A 22,102-nucleotide genomic window follows, 5' to 3' on the forward strand; every position below is an offset into this window, starting at 1 on the left:
GATGCGGGCAGATTTCCAGATGACAGGGATTTCACATGTGGATAATGAGAGGTTAAATAAATCAGCCAATGGATAAATAAGAATATGAGCTGCTAATTTAATAAATTTTGTCTCAATCCCATCAAGTCCGGGACCGCTGCTCACCTTCAAATCCTTAATGGCATTGCTGACATCATTGGGAGATATTGTATGAAAATTAAAAGAGCTTTGGGAAGTTGCAATGGTATTAGAGGTCGTACATACATTGTTAGAAATTAAATTGGAACAGACAGAGGAAAAATGCTGATTGAATGCACTGGCAATAGCAGAAGGATCATTCAGTATTTCATTAGCAACTCTTAATTGTCTAATTGAACAATTGTTTGTCAAATTAAGTACATTTTTTATATTTTTCCAAAACTGTTTAGGATTTTTGAATTTATCGCTCAAACATTCTTTGTAATAATCAGATTTAGCGTTTCGGACTTGAGTTTTGCTGATATTTCTTAGTCTTCTGTACATTTCCCAATCAGCATGTTCCTTAGTAGAGTGAAATTTTGCCCATGCTTTATCCCTCTGTCTGAAAAGGGATATGAGTTCTGAGTTGATCCAGGGTAAATGATTGCCTTTAACTTTTGAAAGTTTCCAAGGAGCATGTTTATCAACTACCTTTGTAAATTCAGAGAAAAAGAAATCCCAAGCATGTTGGACATCAGGGATTAACTGAAATCTCCCCCAGTTTATAGAAATCAGGTCATTAATAAACATATCTGAGTTCATTTTCTTAAACTGTCTAATTTTAACTAATTTTGGAGGGAATTTCGGAACTTTAATTTTCCATACACAAAATACTGTAGAATGGTCACTAAAACAATCTGCCAAGACACCTGCTTTTAAGATTCTGTTTGGATGGGAAACAAGTATCCAGTCGAGTAAGGACTGGGAGAAGGGACAGATTCTTGTGGGTTCCTTAATTAATTGTGTTAGATTTAAATTAGCAAAAACATTTTTATCTCTGTAAGAGGACTTATCTAACCAATTTTTGTTAAAATCACCCAAGATAATCATTTCATTGCTACAGTCAATTGAATTAATAGTTGAGTTCAAACAACTAGATGACTTGGCAGGTGCAGCTGGGGGTCTGTATATACTTCCAATTGTAATATATTTATTTTCATGTAGTATTACTTTTACAAATATGCACTCAAAATGATTTGGCTCAACATTGGGAATTATCAGTTCAGAACACCAGATTGATGAAATGTATACAGCAACTCCACCACCTCTGGTACATCTGTCTGCTCTGTATAACACATAGTTTGGTATTGTGATTTCATTGTCTGCAGTTCTATTACTTAGCCATGTTTCTGTGAGTGCAATGATACCAGGTTTGTGGAGGGCAACCAGTGTGCTCAGTAAATCAATTTTTGGTACAAGGCTCCTGATATTCATATGTATAATTTTTAATCCTTTTAAATTATCCAGTTTCTGTTCAAACAATAGGTAGCTCTTTCTCTGTTCCTGTGTGAACTAAATATTAAATTGCTCCATCGTAAAGGTTTGTACCAAAGGGACACATACATTACACATACACAAATAAACATAGAACATAACAAATACATGTCAAACTTAAATTGTGGCCATCTACCGGGCCAACAATCAGTAGGACAGGACATCACAAAAAGTTAAACAAGAATAAGTCTCTGTAAGAGATCATTGTCTAGCACCGTTATGCTCAGACTGTGAAATGACAAAATAGTGATTAGAGGGAGGAGAATGCTTCTAAACAAACTAAATTAAGTATATTCCTCCAATGAAATAGCCCACTTGAAAAAAAAAAAAAAAAAAAAAAAAAAAAAAAAAAGCTATGTAAATTAACTAATTGAATAATAATTGGTAAATACTTAAACAGGCTATACACACACATGTTGGCCTATACATTTACATACTTAATACTTGCATATATATTTTCAGCAGTATTCAAAAACGTAAAATGAACATGAAAGAGATAGAAAGAAAGGGAGAGAGAGGAAAAGGAGGAAAGTATCATGAAAAGGAGCGGAAGGGAGGAGGGAGGAGAGAAGCAGCCTCTTTACGACAGTCAGATTTCACGACTGTTACGTCAGTGTTCACGCCACGGCTCAGAATGTAAACAACCCGGGAAGTTTGTACAACTCCAAAACGATCGTGAAGCGAGCAACTGTCCTTCAAATAACAGCTTAAGTATTATTCACAACTCCTAGTGTTATATCAGAGGACACAAACAGCGAGGCAACTGGACCAAAGAAAAACTGGGGAAAAGAGACAACACCTGTGCAGGTGCACTTTATGGTGTCATGTTCATGCGAGATGGAGAGCTCACGGATGACATGAAAGCAGCTTCGGCCTCTTTGTGACAGCGGAAAAGCTTCGGTTTACCATCGACAATCACACTAAGTGTGCATGGATATCGGATCGAGAACTTAAAGTTAAGTTCACGGAGCTTTTTCTTGACCGTGTCAAAGCAGCGGCGTTTCTTCACCAACTCGGCACTGAAGTCTGGGTAGATATGAATGGGAGACCCCTTATAGAGCAACTCTTTCTTTTCTCTGGCCAGACGTAGGATTTTGACTTTATCCTGGAAGTTGATGAGCTTTATCAGAATGGGTCGAGGAGTGGCTCTGTCATCTCTCCGGGTAGTTGGGCTCCGGTGAGCCCTTTCGATGACCGGTGTCACGGGGAAATGCTCTTGCCCCAGGAGCTCCGGGATAAGCTGGGACATGAAACTGAGGATATTGCGGCCCTCCGCCGACTCCGGAATCCGTAAAAAGCGGAGATTTGAGGATCTACTCCGGTTCTCCAAGTCATCGACTTTATCAACCAGGTAAACTTTTTCAGTTGGGTAAAGTTAGAAAGATATTCACAGATTCGAGCTTCTCGGATCAATAGCTTGTTAACGAAAGGAGGTAAAAGCACAAAATATACGTCTTTCCCATCAGTGCAAGACAGACAACGAGCTACAACACAATTTTCATCAATATAGGCCGTCTCTCGTGTTGTGCAAATAACATTGGTCTCTATGCGCTGCCGGTGGTGAGGCGAGTGGGCAGGGACCGTCTACAAAGTGTACTGCCGAAAAATTAAGCTATGAAAAAAAATCAAAAACTTCACTGTTATACAGACTAGTGTCCTGAAAGTCGCTGCAAACCTTCATCATGTCCTCCTGATTGTACTACAACAGTTAAGTTGAGAATATGTCTTTTTTCATAATTTGGGGGAATTTTAATTGCAGATAATATTCGATAACTTCACTGTTATACAGTGTAGACGCATGAAAGTCACTGCAAACCTTCATCATGTCCTCTTGATTGTACTACAACATTAGGTTTGAGAATATGTCTTTTTTCATAATTTTGGGGAATTTTAATTGCAGATAATATTCGATAACTTCACTGTTATACAGTGTAGACGCATTAAAGTCACTGCAAACCTTCATCATGTCCTCCTGATTGTACTACAACATTAGGTTTGAGAATATGTCTTTTTTCATAATTTTGGGGATTTTTTATTGCAGATAATATTCAATAACTTCACTGTTATGCAGGTTAGTGTCCTGAAAGTCACTGCAAACCTTCATCATGTCCTCCTGATTGTACTACAACATTAGGTTTGAGAATAAACAGTTTGTCATAATTTTGGGGAATTTTTATTGCAGATAATATTCAATAACTTCACTGTTATACAGGTTAGTGTCCTGAAAATCACTGCATACCTTCATCATGTCCTCCTGATTGTACTACAACAGTAGGTTTGAGAATATGTCTTTGTCCATAATTTTGGGGAATTTTAATTGCAGATAATATTCAATAACTTCACTGTTATACAGTGTAGACGCATGAAAGTCACTGCAAACCTTCATCATGTCCTCCTGATTGTACTACAACATTAGGTTTGAGAATAAACAGTTTGTCATAATTTTGAGGAATTTAAATTGCAGATAATATTCAATAACTTCACTGTTATACAGACTAGTGTCCTGAAAGTCACTGCATACCTTCATCATGTCCTCCTGATTGTACTACAACAGTTAAGTTGAGAATATGTATTTTTTCATAATTTTGGGGATTTTTTATTGCAGATAATATTCAATAACTTCACTGTTATACAGTGTAGACGCATGAAAGTCACTGCAAACCTTCATCATGTCCTCCTGATTGTACTACAACATTAGGTTTGAGAATAAACAGTTTGTCATAATTTTGGGGAATTTAAATTGCAGATAATATTCAATAACTTCACTGTTATACAGGCTAGTGTCCTGAAAGTCACTGCATACCTTCATCATGTCCTCCTGATTGTACTACAACAGTTAAGTTGAGAATATGTATTTTTTCATAATTTTGGGGAATTTTTATTGCAGATAATATTCAATAACTTCACTGTTATGCAGGTTAGTGTCCTGAAAGTCACTGCAAACCTTCATCATGTCCTCCTGATTGTACTACAACATTAGGTTTGAGAAGAAACAGTTTGTCATAATTTTGGGGAATTTTTATTGCAGATAATATTCAATAACTTCACTGTTATACAGGTTAGTGTCCTGAAAATCACTGCATACCTTCATCATGTCCTCCTGATTGTACTACAACAGTAGGTTTGAGAATATGTCTTTGTCCATAATTTTGGGGAATTTTAATTGCAGATAATATTCGATAACTTCACTGTTATACAGTGTAGACGCATGAAAGTCACTGCAAACCTTCATCATGTCCTCCTGATTGTACTACAACATTAGGTTTGAGAATAAACAGTTTGTCATAATTTTGGGGAATTTAAATTGCAGATAATATTCAATAACTTCACTGTTATACAGGCTAGTGTCCTGAAAGTCACTGCATACCTTCATCATGTCCTCCTGATTGTACTACAACAGTTAAGTTGAGAATATGTATTTTTTCATAATTTTGGGGAATTTTTATTGCAGATAATATTCAATAACTTCACTGTTATACAGGTTAGTGTCCTGAAAGTCACTGTAAACCTTCATCATGTCCTCCTGATTGTACTACAACATTAGGTTTGAGAATAAACAGTTTGTCATAATTTTGGGGATTTTTTATTGCAGATAATATTCAATAACTTCACTGTTATACAGTGTAGACGCATGAAAGTCACTGCAAACCTTCATCATGTCCTCCTGATTGTACTACAACATTAGGTTTGAGAATAAACAGTTTGTCATAATTTTGGGGAATTTAAATTGCAGATAATATTCAATAACTTCACTGTTATACAGACTAGTGTCCTGAAAGTCACTGCATACCTTCATCATGTCCTCCTGATTGTACTACAACAGTTAAGTTGAGAATATGTATTTTTTCATAATTTTGGGGAATTTTTATTGCAGATAATATTCAATAACTTCACTGTTATGCAGGTTAGTGTCCTGAAAGTCACTGCAAACCTTCATCATGTCCTCCTGATTGTACTACAACATTAGGTTTGAGAAGAAACAGTTTGTCATAATTTTGGGGAATTTTTATTGCAGATAATATTCAATAACTTCACTGTTATACAGGTTAGTGTCCTGAAAATCACTGCATACTTTCATCATGTCCTCCTGATTGTACTACAACATTAGGTTTGAGAATATGTCTTTGTCCATAATTTTGGGGAATTTTAATTGCAGATAATATTCAATAACTTCACTGTTATACAGTGTAGACGCATGAAAGTCACTGCAAACCTTCATCATGTCCTCCTGATTGTACTACAACATTAGGTTTGAGAATAAACAGTTTGTCATAATTTTGGGGAATTTAAATTGCAGATAATATTCAATAACTTCACTGTTATACAGACTAGTGTCCTGAAAGTCACTGCATACCTTCATCATGTCCTCCTGATTGTACTACAACAGTTAAGTTGAGAATATGTATTTTTTCATAATTTTGGGGAATTTTTATTGCAGATAATATTCAATAACTTCACTGTTATGCAGGTTAGTGTCCTGAAAGTCACTGCAAACCTTCATCATGTCCTCCTGATTGTACTACAACATTAGGTTTGAGAAGAAACAGTTTGTCATAATTTTGGGGAATTTTTATTGCAGATAATATTCAATAACTTCACTGTTATACAGGTTAGTGTCCTGAAAATCACTGCATACCTTCATCATGTCCTCCTGATTGTACTACAACATTAGGTTTGAGAATATGTCTTTGTCCATAATTTTGGGGAATTTTAATTGCAGATAATATTCAATAACTTCACTGTTATACAGTGTAGACGCATGAAAGTCACTGCAAACCTTCATCATGTCCTCCTGATTGTACTACAACATTAGGTTTGAGAAGAAACAGTTTGTCATAATTTTGGGGAATTTAAATTGCAGATAATATTCAATAACTTCACTGTTATGCAGGTTAGTGTCCTGAAAGTCACTGCAAACCTTCATCATGTCCTCCTGATTGTACTACAACAGTTAAGTTGAGAATATGTATTTTTTCATAATTTTGGGGAATTTTTATTGCAGATAATATTCAATAACTTCACTGTTATACAGGTTAGTGTCCTGAAAGTCACTGTAAACCTTCATCATGTCCTCCTGATTGTACTACAACATTAGGTTTGAAAATATGTCTTTTTCCATAATTTTGGGGAATTTAAATTGCAGATGATATTCAATAACTTCACTGTTATACAGGTTAGTGTCCTGAAAGTCACTGCAAACCTTCATCATGTCCTCCTGTTTGTACTACAACATTAGGTTTGAGAATATGTCTTTTTTCATAATTTTTGGGAATTTTGTATTGCAGATAATATTCAATAACTTCACTGTTATACAGGTTAGTGTCCTGAAAGTCACTGCAAACCTTCATCATGTCCTCCTGATTGTACTACAACATTAGGTTTGAGAATAAACAGTTTGTCATAATTTTGGGGATTTTTTATTGCAGATAATATTCAATAACTTCACTGTTATACAGTGTAGACGCATGAAAGTCACTGCAAACCTTCATCATGTCCTCCTGATTGTACTACAACATTAGGTTTGAGAATATGTCTTTGTCCATAATTTTAGGGAATTTTAATTGCAGATAATATTCAATAACTTCACTGTTATACAGGTTAGTGTCCTGAAAGTCACTGCAAACCTTCATCATGTCCTCCTGATTGTACTACAACATTAGGTTTGAGAATAAACAGTTTGTCATAATTTTGGGGAATTTAAATTGCAGATAATATTCAATAACTTCACTGTTATACAGACTAGTGTCCTGAAAGTCACTGCATACCTTCATCATGTCCTCCTGATTGTACTACAACAGTTAAGTTGAGAATATGTATTTTTTCATGATTTTGGGGAATTTTTATTGCAGATAATATTCAATAACTTCACTGTTATGCAGGTTAGTGTCCTGAAAGTCACTGCAAACCTTCATCATGTCCTCCTGATTGTACTACAACATTAGGTTTGAGAATAAACAGTTTGTCATAATTTTGGGGAATTTAAATTGCAGATAATATTCAATAACTTCACTGTTATACAGACTAGTGTCCTGAAAGTCACTGCATACCTTCATCATGTCCTCCTGATTGTACTACAACAGTTAAGTTGAGAATATGTATTTTTTCATAATTTTGGGGAATTTTTATTGCAGATAATATTCAATAACTTCACTGTTATGCAGGTTAGTGTCCTGAAAGTCACTGCAAACCTTCATCATGTCCTCCTGATTGTACTACAACATTAGGTTTGAGAATAAACAGTTTGTCATAATTTTGGGGAATTTAAATTGCAGATAATATTCAATAACTTCACTGTTATACAGACTAGTGTCCTGAAAGTGACTGCATACCTTCATCATGTCCTCCTGATTGTACTACAACAGTTAAGTTGAGAATATGTCTTTGTCCATAATTTTGGGGAATTTTAATTGCAGATAATATTCAATAACTTCACTGTTATACAGTGTAGACGCATGAAAGTCACTGCAAACCTTCATCATGTCCTCTTGATTGTACTACAACATTAGGTTTGAGAATATGTCTTTTTTCATAATTTTGGGGATTTTTTATTGCAGATAATATTCAATAACTTCACTGTTATACAGGTTAGTGTCCTGAAAGTCACTGCAAACCTTCATTATGTCCTCCTGTTTGTACTACAACATTAGGTTTGAGAATATGTCTTTTTTCATAATTTTTGGGAATTTTGTATTGCAGATAATATTCAATAACTTCACTGTTATACAGGTTAGTGTCCTGAAAGTCACTGCAAACCTTCATCATGTCCTCCTGATTGTACTACAACATTAGGTTTGAGAATAACAGTTTGTCATAATTTTGGGGAATTTAAATTGCAGATAATATTCAATAACTTCACTGTTATACAGACTAGTGTCCTGAAAGTCACTGCATACCTTCATCATGTCCTCCTGATTGTACTACAACAGTTAAGTTGAGAATATGTATTTTTCATAATTTTGGGGAATTTTTATTGCAGATAATATTCAATAACTTCACTGTTATGCAGGTTAGTGTCCTGAAAGTCACTGCAAACCTTCATCATGTCCTCCTGATTGTACTACAACATTAGGTTTGAGAATAAACAGTTTGTCATAATTTTGGGGAATTTAAATTGCAGATAATATTCAATAACTTCACTGTTATACAGACTAGTGTCCTGAAAGTGACTGCATACCTTCATCATGTCCTCCTGATTGTACTACAACAGTTAAGTTGAGAATATGTCTTTGTCCATAATTTTGGGGAATTTTAATTGCAGATAATATTCAATAACTTTGCTATACAGTGTAGACGCATGAAAGTCACTGCAAACCTTCATCATGTCCTCTTGATTGTACTACAACATTAGGTTTGAGAATATGTCTTTTTTCATAATTTTGGGGATTTTTTATTGCAGATAATATTCAATAACTTCACTGTTATACAGGTTAGTGTCCTGAAAGTCACTGCAAACCTTCATCATGTCCTCCTGTTTGTACTACAACATTAGGTTTGAGAATATGTCTTTTTTCATAATTTTTGGGAATTTTGTATTGCAGATAATATTCAATAACTTCACTGTTATACAGGTTAGTGTCCTGAAAGTCACTGCAAACCTTCATCATGTCCTCCTGATTGTACTACAACATTAGGTTTGAGAATAAACAGTTTGTCATAATTTTGGGGATTTTTTATTGCAGATAATATTCAATAACTTCACTGTTATAAAGTGTAGACGCATGAAAGTCACTGCAAACCTTCATCATGTCCTCCTGATTGTACTACAACATTAGGTTTGAGAATATGTCTTTGTCCATAATTTTAGGGAATTTTAATTGCAGATAATATTCAATAACTTCACTGTTATACAGGTTAGTGTCCTGAAAGTCACTGCAAACCTTCATCATGTCCTCCTGATTGTACTACAACATTAGGTTTGAGAATATGTCTTTGTCCATAATTTGGGGGAATTTTTATTGCAGATAATATTCAATAACTTCACTGTTATACAGGTTAGTGTCCTGAAAATCACTGCATACCTTCATCATGTCCTCCTGATTGTACTACAACATTAGGTTTGAGAATAAACAGTTTGTCATAATTTTGCGGAATTTTTATTGCAGATAATATTCAATAACTTCACTGTTATACAGGCTAGTGTCCTGAAAGTCACTCCAAACCTTCATCATGTCCTCCTGATTGTACTACAACATTAGGTTTGAGAATATGTCTTTTTTCATAATTTTAGGGAATTTTAATTGCAGATAATATTCAATAACTTCACTGTTATACAGGTTAGTGTCCTGAAAATCACTGCATACCTTCATCATGTCCTCCTGATTGTACTACAACATTAGGTTTGAGAATAAACAGTTTGTCATAATTTTGGGGATTTTTTATTGCAGATAATATTCAATAACTTCACTGTTATACAGTGTAGACGCATGAAAGTCACTGCAAACCTTCATCATGTCCTCCTGATTGTACTACAACAGTAGGTTTGAGAATATGTCTTTGTCCATAATTTTGGGGAATTTTAATTGCAGATAATATTCAATAACTTCACTGTTATACAGGTTAGTGTCCTGAAAGTCACTGCAAACCTTCATCATGTCCTCCTGATTGTACTACAACATTAGGTTTGAGAATATGTCTTTGTCCATAATTTGGGGGAATTTTTATTGCAGATAATATTCAATAACTTCACTGTTATACAGGTTAGTGTCCTGAAAATCACTGCATACCTTCATCATGTCCTCCTGATTGTACTACAACATTAGGTTTGAGAATAAACAGTTTGTCATAATTTTGGGGATTTTTTATTGCAGATAATATTCAATAACTTCACTGTTATAAAGTGTAGACGCATGAAAGTCACTGCAAACCTTCATCATGTCCTCCTGATTGTACTACAACATTAGGTTTGAGAATATGTCTTTGTCCATAATTTTAGGGAATTTTAATTGCAGATAATATTCAATAACTTCACTGTTATACAGGTTAGTGTCCTGAAAGTCACTGCAAACCTTCATCATGTCCTCCTGATTGTACTACAACATTAGGTTTGAGAATATGTCTTTGTCCATAATTTGGGGAATTTTATTGCAGATAATATTCAATAACTTCACTGTTATACAGGCTAGTGTCCTGAAAGTCACTCCAAACCTTCATCATGTCCTCCTGATTGTACTACAACATTAGGTTTGAGAATATGTCTTTTTTCATAATTTTGGGGAATTTTAATTGCAGATAATATTCAATAACTTCACTGTTATACAGTGTAGACGCATGAAAGTCACTGCAAACCTTCATCATGTCCTCTTGATTGTACTACAACATTAGGTTTGAGAATATGTCTTTTTTCATAATTTTGGGGATTTTTTATTGCAGATAATATTCAATAACTTCACTGTTATACAGGTTAGTGTCCTGAAAGTCACTGCAAACCTTCATCATGTCCTCCTGTTTGTACTACAACATTAGGTTTGAGAATATGTCTTTTTTCATAATTTTTGGGAATTTTGTATTGCAGATAATATTCAATAACTTCACTGTTATACAGGTTAGTGTCCTGAAAGTCACTGCAAACCTTCATCATGTCCTCCTGATTGTACTACAACATTAGGTTTGAGAATAAACAGTTTGTCATAATTTTGCGGGATTTTTTATTGCAGATAATATTCAATAACTTCACTGTTATACAGTGTAGACGCATGAAAGTCACTGCAAACCTTCATCATGTCCTCCTGATTGTACTACAACATTAGGTTTGAGAATATGTCTTTGTCCATAATTTTAGGGAATTTTAATTGCAGATAATATTCAATAACTTCACTGTTATACAGGTTAGTGTCCTGAAAGTCACTGCAAACCTTCATCATGTCCTCCTGATTGTACTACAACATTAGGTTTGAGAATAAACAGTTTGTCATAATTTTGGGGAATTTAAATTGCAGATAATATTCAATAACTTCACTGTTATACAGACTAGTGTCCTGAAAGTCACTGCATACCTTCATCATGTCCTCCTGATTGTACTACAACAGTTAAGTTGAGAATATGTATTTTTTCATGATTTGGGGGAATTTTTATTGCAGATAATATTCAATAACTTCACTGTTATACAGTGTAGACTCATGAAAGTCACAGCATACCTTCATCATGTCCTCCTGATTGTACTACAACAGTTAAGTTGAGAATAAACAGTTTGTCATGATTATGGGGATTTTTTTATTGCAGATAATATTCAATAACTTCACTGTTTTACAGTCAAGTTTCCTACAAAGGCTCTTTTATTACTATAAGACATATTTCATGGAATAACCACAGTATTTGACTATTACAGTCTAGTTTCAACAATGGAATTCATGTCAGCCACTAGGGCCAATCAGGAGCACCTTTCAGTTTAGCTCAACAGACTCCCGGAGCCATCCTTTTTCATTTTGCATAGCAACAATGATGAAAAAGCAATCCTTAAGACTTATCTGGATTCCAAAAACTTTACCCAATCATATGAGCGAAACCTTGGGTGACTGGCCAATCAGGAGCACCTTTCAATTAAGCTCAACAGACTCCTTGAGCCATCCTTTTTCATTTTGCATAGCAACTATGATGATTAAGCAATCCTCAAGAGTCATTTGGATAACCTTAAAGTTTTGTCTGCTGTCCAACTCCATCGTTATATGTAAGTAACCTTTTCTTTAAATGTGTTTTCATTGAAATTATTAACATTTTTCCAAATTTAAATGCTTAATAGTGTGTATGTTAGTAGCATATTTGGCCTTAATTAGATATTACAAAGCACAAATGCCTTATTAAGCATGATCATATTCCACAGTATTGGTGAAGAGTTTCCCCACAATAATCTGATGATTACTGTTTATTGATACTAAGTATGTTAGTTTTTGATATCAATATGCTTTGCACCTCGTGGGTCAGTGGAACAGTCATTCTCCCCTCAATAATGATAAATAAGGTCTCGATTATTGTGTGACCCCCCCCCAGTTTTACTCTGAATATGTTGAGTATGTCCTGTGTGAGGTCTTGGTCATGAATAATTCACTAGGAAACGATCTCAGGGTTAATAAGTTTCACAGTACTGGCTAAATACTTATGAGTAAGACCTCACTTTACAATAAGGAATATGTTCAGAGCTAAAGAGACTAAATTTAGATTTATATGGACACTAATAACGCTGGTATTTTTGTGTTCAGTTACATAAGCCTAGACCATAATTACAAACTGTCATTAAAGGAGATTGATTATTCTATTCTAATCTGTGTATTACACTGAGCAAACCAGTTTTACCCTGCAAATCATGTACAACATGAAACAGAATTATCCAGGGAAAGCGCTTGCTATTGTACGATGTTCTATATTGTATAGAGTATTAATACAGAATAAGTTATTAGTACGTGCATTGCAATCACTGAGACTAATTAATAATGGCCAATATTATACTAATATACATGCTAATGTACAACTAGTTAATGTTTAATATGTGTACTGTTATTAAAGTGTTGCAGAATGTTTCAGAGCTTAGTTATGTATAGATATGTTCATATGTTTGTTTGTCCCAATGTTTGTTTAAAGTGCCGGCTGTCATTTTGTGTATCAATAATTTTACACACAAATTCACTTCAGATTGACAATATGATATAGTTTTTGCTCTTCTCTTTTTTGATAGATTAGTGACAAATTAAAGACAATGGGAAGAGTTAAAAAAGGAGGCAGAGCTCAAAGGAAAGACCTATGGGCAATGGCAGGTGGACTGGAAGCTTTAGTGAAATCAATGAAGAATGCTAACATTCCAAACAGAGATACAAGTTATTCATCAGAACTTTGGTCTGAACTTTCTGGAAGTCTATTTGATGACGATAATCAGAAAAAACGTCACTGGTTGTGGGTTATTTGGACAAAAAATCGACATGGAGTGAGGGATTTGATTACCAAACAACAAGAAGCGCCATCAGGTGAGGACAAACAGAAGAAGAAGACAGTTGATGAAGAAGAAAATGTGTCTTTGCAGACAAAAGTATCTGACAAAGACATAGAAAAGAAAAAATCAGACGACGAAGAAGAAAATGTGTCTTTGCAGACAGAAGTATCTGACAAAGACATAGAAAAGAAAAATCAGACGACGAAGAAGAAAATGTGTCTTTGCAGACAGAAGTATCTGACAAAGACATAGAAAAGAAAAAATCAGACGATGAAGAAGAAAATGTGTCTTTGCAGACAGAAGTATCTGACAAAGACATAGAAAAGAAAAAATCAGACGATGAAGAAGAAAATGTGTCTTTGCAGACAGAAGTATCTGACAAAGACATAGAAAAGAAAAAATCAGACGACGAAGAAGAAAATGTGTCTTTGCAGACAGAAGTATCTGACAAAGACATAGAAAAGAAAAAATCAGACGATGAAGAAGAAAATGTGTCTTTGCAGACAGAAGTATCTGACAAAGACATAGAAAAGAAAAAATCAGACGATGAAGAAGAAAATGTGTCTTTGCAGACAGAAGTATCTGACAAAGACATAGAAAAGAAAAAATCAGACGACGAAGAAGAAAATGTGTCTTTGCAGACAGAAGTATCTGACAAAGACATAGAAAAGAAAAAATCAGACGATGAAGAAGAAAATGTGTCTTTGCAGACAGAAGTATCTGACAAAGACATAGAAAAGAAAAAATCAGACGATGAAGAAGAAAATGTGTCTTTGCAGACAGAAGTTTCTGACAAACAAGCATCAGATGAGGACATAAAAAAGAAGAAGGCAGAAAATGAACAAGAACAGGTGTCCATGCAGAGAGGAGCCCTACCTAAGAAAGCATGTAATAAAAAACAATGGAGAAAGATGCCTGCAGTTTCAAAGAAGTTCACAATTACAGTGAAGAGCAAAAAATGGAAAACAATTGTTCCACTGCATGGTTTAACAAAACTGAGGCAACCATGGACCAACATTTTGTACAACAGTTTCCGAAAAAGAAATCCCTGTTGCACCCTTGCTTTCAAGAGCCAACATGTTAAAACTCCTCACAGCCGTAAAGTAAACAGTCCATATCTAAATATCATTGCAATTTGTACATTTCCATCCTGTGGTGCAAAATTTTCTTTTCAACGGAAAAGGGAGCCAGCTGGAGAGACCCCCGTGAAGATCTCTGTACTGCAAAGAGGAAAAATTGCACACAAAACCAGTGAAAAAAAATTCAGACAAGCAGCAAACACAAGGAGAGGGAGAATTGGAAAAGCTCTGAGAAAAGGAGTGAGCCAATTCTATTACAAAAAACTAAAGAAAACACCAGTTGCTGAACTGATTTCAGGAAACATAACTCGAAGTCTAAACAAACATGTTCTTAAAGTCATTAGTTCAGAAATTAAAAAAAGCAAAAGACTTCATGATGATGTCTTCATGGAGATGTTCCTCACACAAAATATCATGAAGGAAAGTGATTTCAATTTTCATAAGATGCCTGGGTACATACAGCACTTGCAAGTTGACCCCTTTGGTGTACATATGTACACTGAAACAGGAGTTAGCATAATTGTGCAACACCTGAGAAAGAAGACCCCAGTGACCTTGTACCTGGATGCTACTGGTAATGTTGCCTCAAAAGTTCCTGGTCAAACTAAAAGGCTGCTGTACTATGCTCTCACTCTTCCTGGAGGAGGTAAGAGTACACCTCCTCTCCCAGTCTGTGAATTGCTTACAAATGAACACTCTGTACCACCCATCACATTCTGGCTAATGCAGTTCCTCCGCAAACTGGCACAGTACACAAAAATAAGAATACATCAAGTTGAAACAGATTACAGCTGGGCACTACTCCAAAGTGTTCTTCTCTCATTCAACAGGGAGAGCATTGTCAGCTATTTGGACCGGGCTTTTGCCATTTGCTCAAAAGTCAAGACATGGAAGGACATCAAGACATTTACAGTGCTACACCTATGCTCTGCACACGTGCTCAAAGCTGTCACTCAGGCAATCGGGAGAAAGACAACAGACAAAGGTCTGAAGGATTTTGCAACATTTGCATTCGCCAGATTGCAAAACACAACCTCCATGACAGCAGCACTCAAAATTTTCCGCTCAATGTACAGTGTATTCACTTCCAGGCACAACACCGATGATGTCCAGACAGATCTCAAGGCCTTGCAGGACTTAGTAAAAAAATCCAAGGATAGGCTGACAGACAGTGAAGAGGTGGAGAAATTAGAAGACAGCCCCTTAGTTCAGGAGGATGACGATGAGGAAAGAAGAAATGCCCACACAATTGTTGGCAGATCTCCCTTCACATATGAATTCAAGAGGGTGTTGGAGGAGGTACAAGGAGAGTTAGAAAAAGCGGACGCTGGGAGTCCACATGATGAGGAAAACCCATACTTCTGCCCAGGCATTGTTGATGTCCTTTTCGAGAACTACCTTGGCATTTTCCCCCTTTGGAGTGGTCTGCTGCTTGGGAATTTGAAAAGGTATGCATCTGACAAGGAAGATGACACCTTTGGGCCAAGTAAAACAAGGGACACAAACTGTCACGTGGAGAGATGGTTTGGGATCGTTAAACAGTCAATTCTGAGAAATCAGAGAAGACTAAGGGCAGGGACTTTTGTTCGAAAAATGTATGGCTCTTTACAGGGAAGATACAGAGAACACATTATGTGTCACAACTTCTCAGAGCAGTTGCTCCTCAAACCCATGCCACCAAAAGACATCACTCAGTCTCAGGAAGGTTGGGCAAAGAGAAATGGAACAAAGCCTCTCACCACCAGGTCCAAATATTTCAATGCTCCATCCACTCTTCCAGTTCCAAAGAAAGCAAAATCAACACAGAACACTGGCAGAGATCTTCAGAAGACCACAGATGACCTCACAATTAAAGGGTCAACACCTGTCACAGAGGTAGTACATTTCTTACTAATCACTAATGTATAACTAATGTATACTCTTAACAGATTTAAATCTAGTCTTTACCATTTGTAGAACCTTAAACCAATTAGCAGAACTAGAAAAACATTGCGTATCAAGAAAACATTAAGCATCAGTGAAATGTTCAGCCCAGGACATTGTTGTGCTTGAGTCCATATCCCCTTAAACAGTAAATGGCCGAAAAATGTCTAATTAAAGAAAGAGGTAGACTATTTCAATTACATAGTTTTCTGTTTCAAGTGCATCCAGAGTATTGAATGTTTGAAAATGGAATGAGTTTGCAATGGCTGTATAAACTGATTATATATTTATTGTTCACATCTTTGTAGGTTAATGCCCTTTGGAAATGCAAACCATCGGAAGTTGTTGTAGCTGTTGTGCAAGATGCTGAACAGAAAACCACTTACACCCTCCGGCACAGGGAATTCCAAACTTTGAAGCCTGATGAACTCATCATGGGCGAGGCAAGTTTCTCATTAAAACTGTTTTTGTATCAAATAGGTGAAATTACTCTATCTGTACATGCACAAATCCCTAAAAATGTTTATGTGCTGCATGAAATGACTTCCAGGCCCTCTGACTATCAGGTCAGAAGGCCTAGAGTCTTATTTCTATCAAGCACCTTTATTAATATTACATCTAATTCCCCCAAAAGGTGATAGAATGTTACATCAGAGCCATCCTCAACTCCAAGGGTACTGCCCAGCGACTGTACTTGATGAATCACTACACCATTGGCGTAATATTACATGGCACAAGGGAACAGATGGCCAGGCAAGGGTTAAAAAAGGTGAGTACAACTGTAATCATGTTACTTTATTCACTTTACTGTTGTATCCTGTAGGTTTGTTAGTAGGCTTCAGATAGGAGACTGAATCATGCGTATTATGTGGACACATCTACTGATGTTGATGTATCTTTGATGTGATGCATGTGAATTGCAACATTCCTTTTTTGCTTGGTCCTGTGAGGGAAAATACATAATGCATAGTTTGTTTTTGTGTGTTTGTTTAATTAATTTAACTCTTTGTTTTGCTTCTGTATAGTACAGAAAAATACACTTCTTTTTCCTTTTTCACACATTTTGTTAGGTCACATTTGATGACTATGATGGAGCCATTGGATTTGTTAACATAAGAAATGTGCACTGGAAGTTTGTGGTAAGTACATATGTCATTTATCAACCCACACACACACTGTTCTGAGAACAGGATTTTACATTTACTACATACATAAGCATGTTATCGTTGTGTCAGGATTACTTTTAAGATTATTGTAGTTTTAAATGGTCTTTATTCCTATCTAAATGAAATAATTACCAAAAAATTATTGAACAAACAAAGCATTCGGACTGTCCTACAGTAATGATGCTTCTCAATACCTTAATGATTTTCTAGTTTCCCTCACTTACATATCTTCCTCACCTCTTAACTCCTCTCAGCGAGGATTTGAGTTAGGGCTCTGTCCACTTCATGTACCAGGTGGCTGGTGAACCTCTATATAGCCCTCGAATGTTGTCCTTGTCACAGACAATTTGGAAACATGTTTGAAAAAGTCAGATCAGCTGAACAATTTGTAAAGATATGCAGTCAAAGGGGTATTGCTGCATGGTGTGTCCTGGCCCGAAGCCTTCTCTCTCCTTATCTCCAGGTGCATTTAAGGAATAGCAATATCCTCCATCATGGTGGAGGAAGAGTGATTTCCAATGCACCAGAGGAGAGAGGAAGCAACAAAGCACAAAATTGCAAATTGAGAAGCACCCAATGTCATTTGTGATTTGAGTTTTCTTTCATTCATGATGACCAAAACTGTTTCTCACTTTTCTCTGATCTGACAGTAGCCAGTACTCACTACACTGATAAAATGTTCACATTTAAGATGGCTTTTTTCTTTGTTTATTTACACTTGTCTCTGTTGTGATCTCATTGCTGTTAATCAATTTGTCATTTGTAATTCTTAAGTTTTACAGAAATCAATCGATTTGGCACATGTCAAATATTCTGACATATTTATAGATGGCATGGTTTAATGGTCTTACTTTCTCTTTTTATAGTATCTTCATGCCCTCTCAAGCCACATTTTTGTGGTTGACCCTCAGCAAGGGTCAAATGAAGTTGAGGAGTCCAAAAAGGCTGGTCACAGATTTGGGTAACATAACATACATACTTGGATAATGTTATAATTGTCATTATTATTATACATACACTAAGTAAAACCAAAGATTAACTGCAAATGTAAATCAACACTAATTTCATTGTTCTCTGGTAGACAATATTTCAAGATGCGCAGGAACAGATTTGGAAAGGAGGACTGGGTTAACATCAAGTGGCAGCCTGGCCAGATAACCCATACCTTCCAGAAAGATGTCACCAGTTGTGGGGTCTTTGTCATGCAGGTGATTCTGTGGAACATGTTGTCTTTATGATGACAAAACGGCATGTAGTTTTACTGCGAAAGATCATGAACAGCACATATATTATTTTCCATCCGTACAGATGGCCAAGATGACAGTGATGGGATTCCCAAACATACCACAAACATTTCACATTGACTCTGCAAAGAAACGTCTTCAGGTTCTAAGAAGAGAAATGGCAGAAGAAATTCTGAAAGGATCAGGTATAGAGTGAAACCTTAAATTAATATGTTGAAGACATCCTACAAACTCAATACTAATATACTTGACTTGTTTCCAGTTTCAAAGGATGACTTCTGTTCCCTGTGTGGAAGTGAGGACCTACCCAAAAATGTTGCTAATGCTGTTTGGGTGAGTTGTAGTGTTTAATGTTTCTTAAGCATCAATAGATAATCTGAGTAGTGGCTAAACAGTTAGTTGATAATTTGGGATGAAACATAGCATTAAAGTAATCAAATATACTTTTATGCATTACCGATATCTTGAAATAATATTTTCTCAGAATGTTAAAATTTCTTATCCCCATGTAGATTCAATGTGAGACTTGCACAAGGTGGTTTCACACACATTGCCTTGGAATTACAGCATCACAAATACCAAGCACAGATACCCCCTGGTATTGTGAGTTGTGCAAGAGCCCTGAGTTGAGTAGCTGAGGGTAAGTTTGACTAACTCTGACCTGAGATGGAAAAGTTAAGCTCAGGAGATTTTTGGAATAGAATTCAATAATCTTTAACAGTAGGACTATATTTACAGACTGTATTTATGTGGAAGTGTGGTCCAGCCACAAGTTATAAGCTCAGGTTTGGTTTTTTTTTGGTTTTTTTAAAAAAGCATTACATTATGAAAAAATAAGGAGAAATATGTGCTTCAAACTTTGGGAAACTACAATAAATATCTGTTTTTTATATTAGATTCTTAATACAAATTTCAGATCCATTCATCCTTGCAGATAGAAGTTGTGAACGTATTTCTGTTTTCTTATGTTAAAATTTGGATTTTTGACTTGCACAGAGATATGTATGGTATAGTGATCCGATGAGTGTTTCTTTTTGCATATTTCTTTCTAAATGCTAATAGTTATACTGTATCAAAAGTCATAGAAAATGTGACCCTTTTATGCTAATGTTAAAATTTGTGTGGACAGTGATTCAATGAGTGTTTCTTTTTGCATATTTCTTTCTAAATTCTAATAGTTATACTGTATCAAAACTCATAATAGATTATTTCTCTGAGTCTGGATTCATGTCATGGGGCCATTGAATGACTGAATGTCAATGTCAGACTTTTGTTTCCCCTTGTGAATTTTTTTTTTTGATACATTGAATACTTGAAAAATAAATGCACTCTAAGAAGTGCACTCTAGTGCTGATGTCTCTTCCCTTGCTTATTTTCTTTAATTTTGTGCTATGTAAAACTTCAAAGGTCACACACAGTGTTTTAATGTCAAAATAAATTCTGGTTAATGTATCAATACTCAGAGAGTATACTTTGAAAGAGTTCCTAGTGTTCCCCTTGGAACTAAAGGTTATTATGAAACTAGCGAGAACACCCTTGTGGTTGACATGAATTCCATTGTTTAACCTGTATAAAAGTCAAATATTGTGGTTATTCCATAAAAATGTGTCTTATAGTTATGAAAGAGCCTTTTTAGGACACTAGCCTGTATAACAGTGAAGTTATTGAATATCATTTGCAACAAATTCTGAAAAAAAAACATATTCTCAACTTAAGACTTTAGAACAATCAGGAGGACATGATGAAGGTTTGCAGTGACTTTCGGAAGTCTACACTGTATAACAGTGAAGTTATTGAATATTACCTGAAATTAAAATTCCCCAAAATTATGAAAAAAGACATATTCTCAAACCTAATGTTGTAGTACAATCAGGAGGACATGATGAAGGTATGCAGTGACTTTCATGAGTCTACACTGTATAACAGTGAAGTTATTGAATATTATCTGCAATAAACATTCCCTATAATTATGACAAACTGTTTATTCTCAAACCTAATGTTGTAGTACAATCAGGAGGACATGATGAAGGTTTGCAGTGACTTTCATGAGTCTACACTGTATAACAGTGAAGTTATTGAATATTATCTGAAATAAAAATTCCCCAAAATTATGAAAAAAGACATATTCTCAAACCTAATGTTGTAGTACAATCAGGAGGACATGATGAAGGTTTGCAGTGACTTTCATGCGTCTACACTGTATAACAGTGAAGTTATTGAATATTATCTGCAATAAAAATTCCCCAAAATTATGACAAACTGTTTATTCTCAAACCTAATGTTGTAGTACAATCAGGAGGACATGATGAAGGTTTGCAGTGACTTTCATGCGTCTACACTGTATAACAGTGAAGTTATCGAATATTATCTGCAATTAAAATTCCCCAAAATTATGAAAAAAGACATATTCTCAAACCCTAATGTTGTAGTACAATCAAGAGGACATGATGAAGGTATGCAGTGACTTTCAGGACACTAGTCTGTATAACAGTGAAGTTATCGAATATTATCTGCAATAAAAATTCCCCAAAATTATGAAAAAAGACATATTCTCAACTTAACTGTTGTAGTACAATCAGGAGGACATGATGAAGGTTTGCAGCGACTTTCAGGACACTAGTCTGTATAACAGTGAAGTTTTTGATTTTTTCATAGCTTAATTTTTCGGCAGTACACTTTGTACACGGTCCCTGCCCACTCGCCTCACCACCGGCAGCGCATAGAGACCAATGTTATTTGCACAACACGAGAGACGGCCTATATTGATGAAAATTGTGTTGTAGCTCGTTGTCTGTCTTGCACTGATGGGAAAGACGTATATTTTGTGCTTTTACCTCCTTTCGTTAACAAGCTATTGATCCGAGAAGCTCGAATCTGTGAATATCTTTCTAACTTTACCCAACTGGCATTTTCCTTCTCGAGTTGTTGAAGCCTGGTTTGTACATCCTGAACATTATCTTCATTTGAGCTGACTCGTTGCTCAAGCTCAGAAACTTGCTCTGATAAGGTGTTGAGAGATAACTGAATGTTGCACAGGCTATTTTGGATTGGATCCATCTTTGTGTCAAGATGGGTCAGCATATCTGACTTGATTGTTTGGATAGCCTTCCACAAAGTTTGCAACGAGATCTCTTTATCCATTGTCTCTTGGCTCAGCGTGCACTCAGCTTTCAATCTCGAGTGATCTGTCCTTTTCAGGTTAGCTTATATATGTTATTGTGTTTCTGAAGTTTTGCTCCTTCTCGAATGAAGTTTAGTATCAATCAAAAGTTTGTTTAGCTA

General features: G+C 35.6%; 1 protein-coding gene across 1 annotated transcript; it reads left to right on the top strand.

Annotated features, from left to right (window-relative positions):
* The first annotated feature begins 15,519 nt into the window (after positions 1–15,519).
* On the top strand, positions 15,520–20,168 carry LOC117832956. Its single transcript, XM_034712286.1, has 9 exons — positions 15,520–16,362; positions 16,719–16,853; positions 17,045–17,179; positions 17,481–17,549; positions 18,443–18,537; positions 18,658–18,784; positions 18,885–19,005; positions 19,083–19,153; positions 19,333–20,168. The coding sequence occupies exons 1-9, from the start codon at positions 15,526–15,528 to the stop codon at positions 19,456–19,458; spliced, it is 1,716 nt and encodes a 571-aa protein (XP_034568177.1). The 5' UTR covers positions 15,520–15,525; the 3' UTR covers positions 19,459–20,168.
* Positions 20,169–22,102: the final 1,934 nt, after the last annotated feature.

The sequence above is a fragment of the Notolabrus celidotus genome, chromosome 20, assembly GCF_009762535.1.
Source record: "Notolabrus celidotus isolate fNotCel1 chromosome 20, fNotCel1.pri, whole genome shotgun sequence".
NCBI lineage: Eukaryota > Metazoa > Chordata > Actinopteri > Labriformes > Labridae > Notolabrus > Notolabrus celidotus.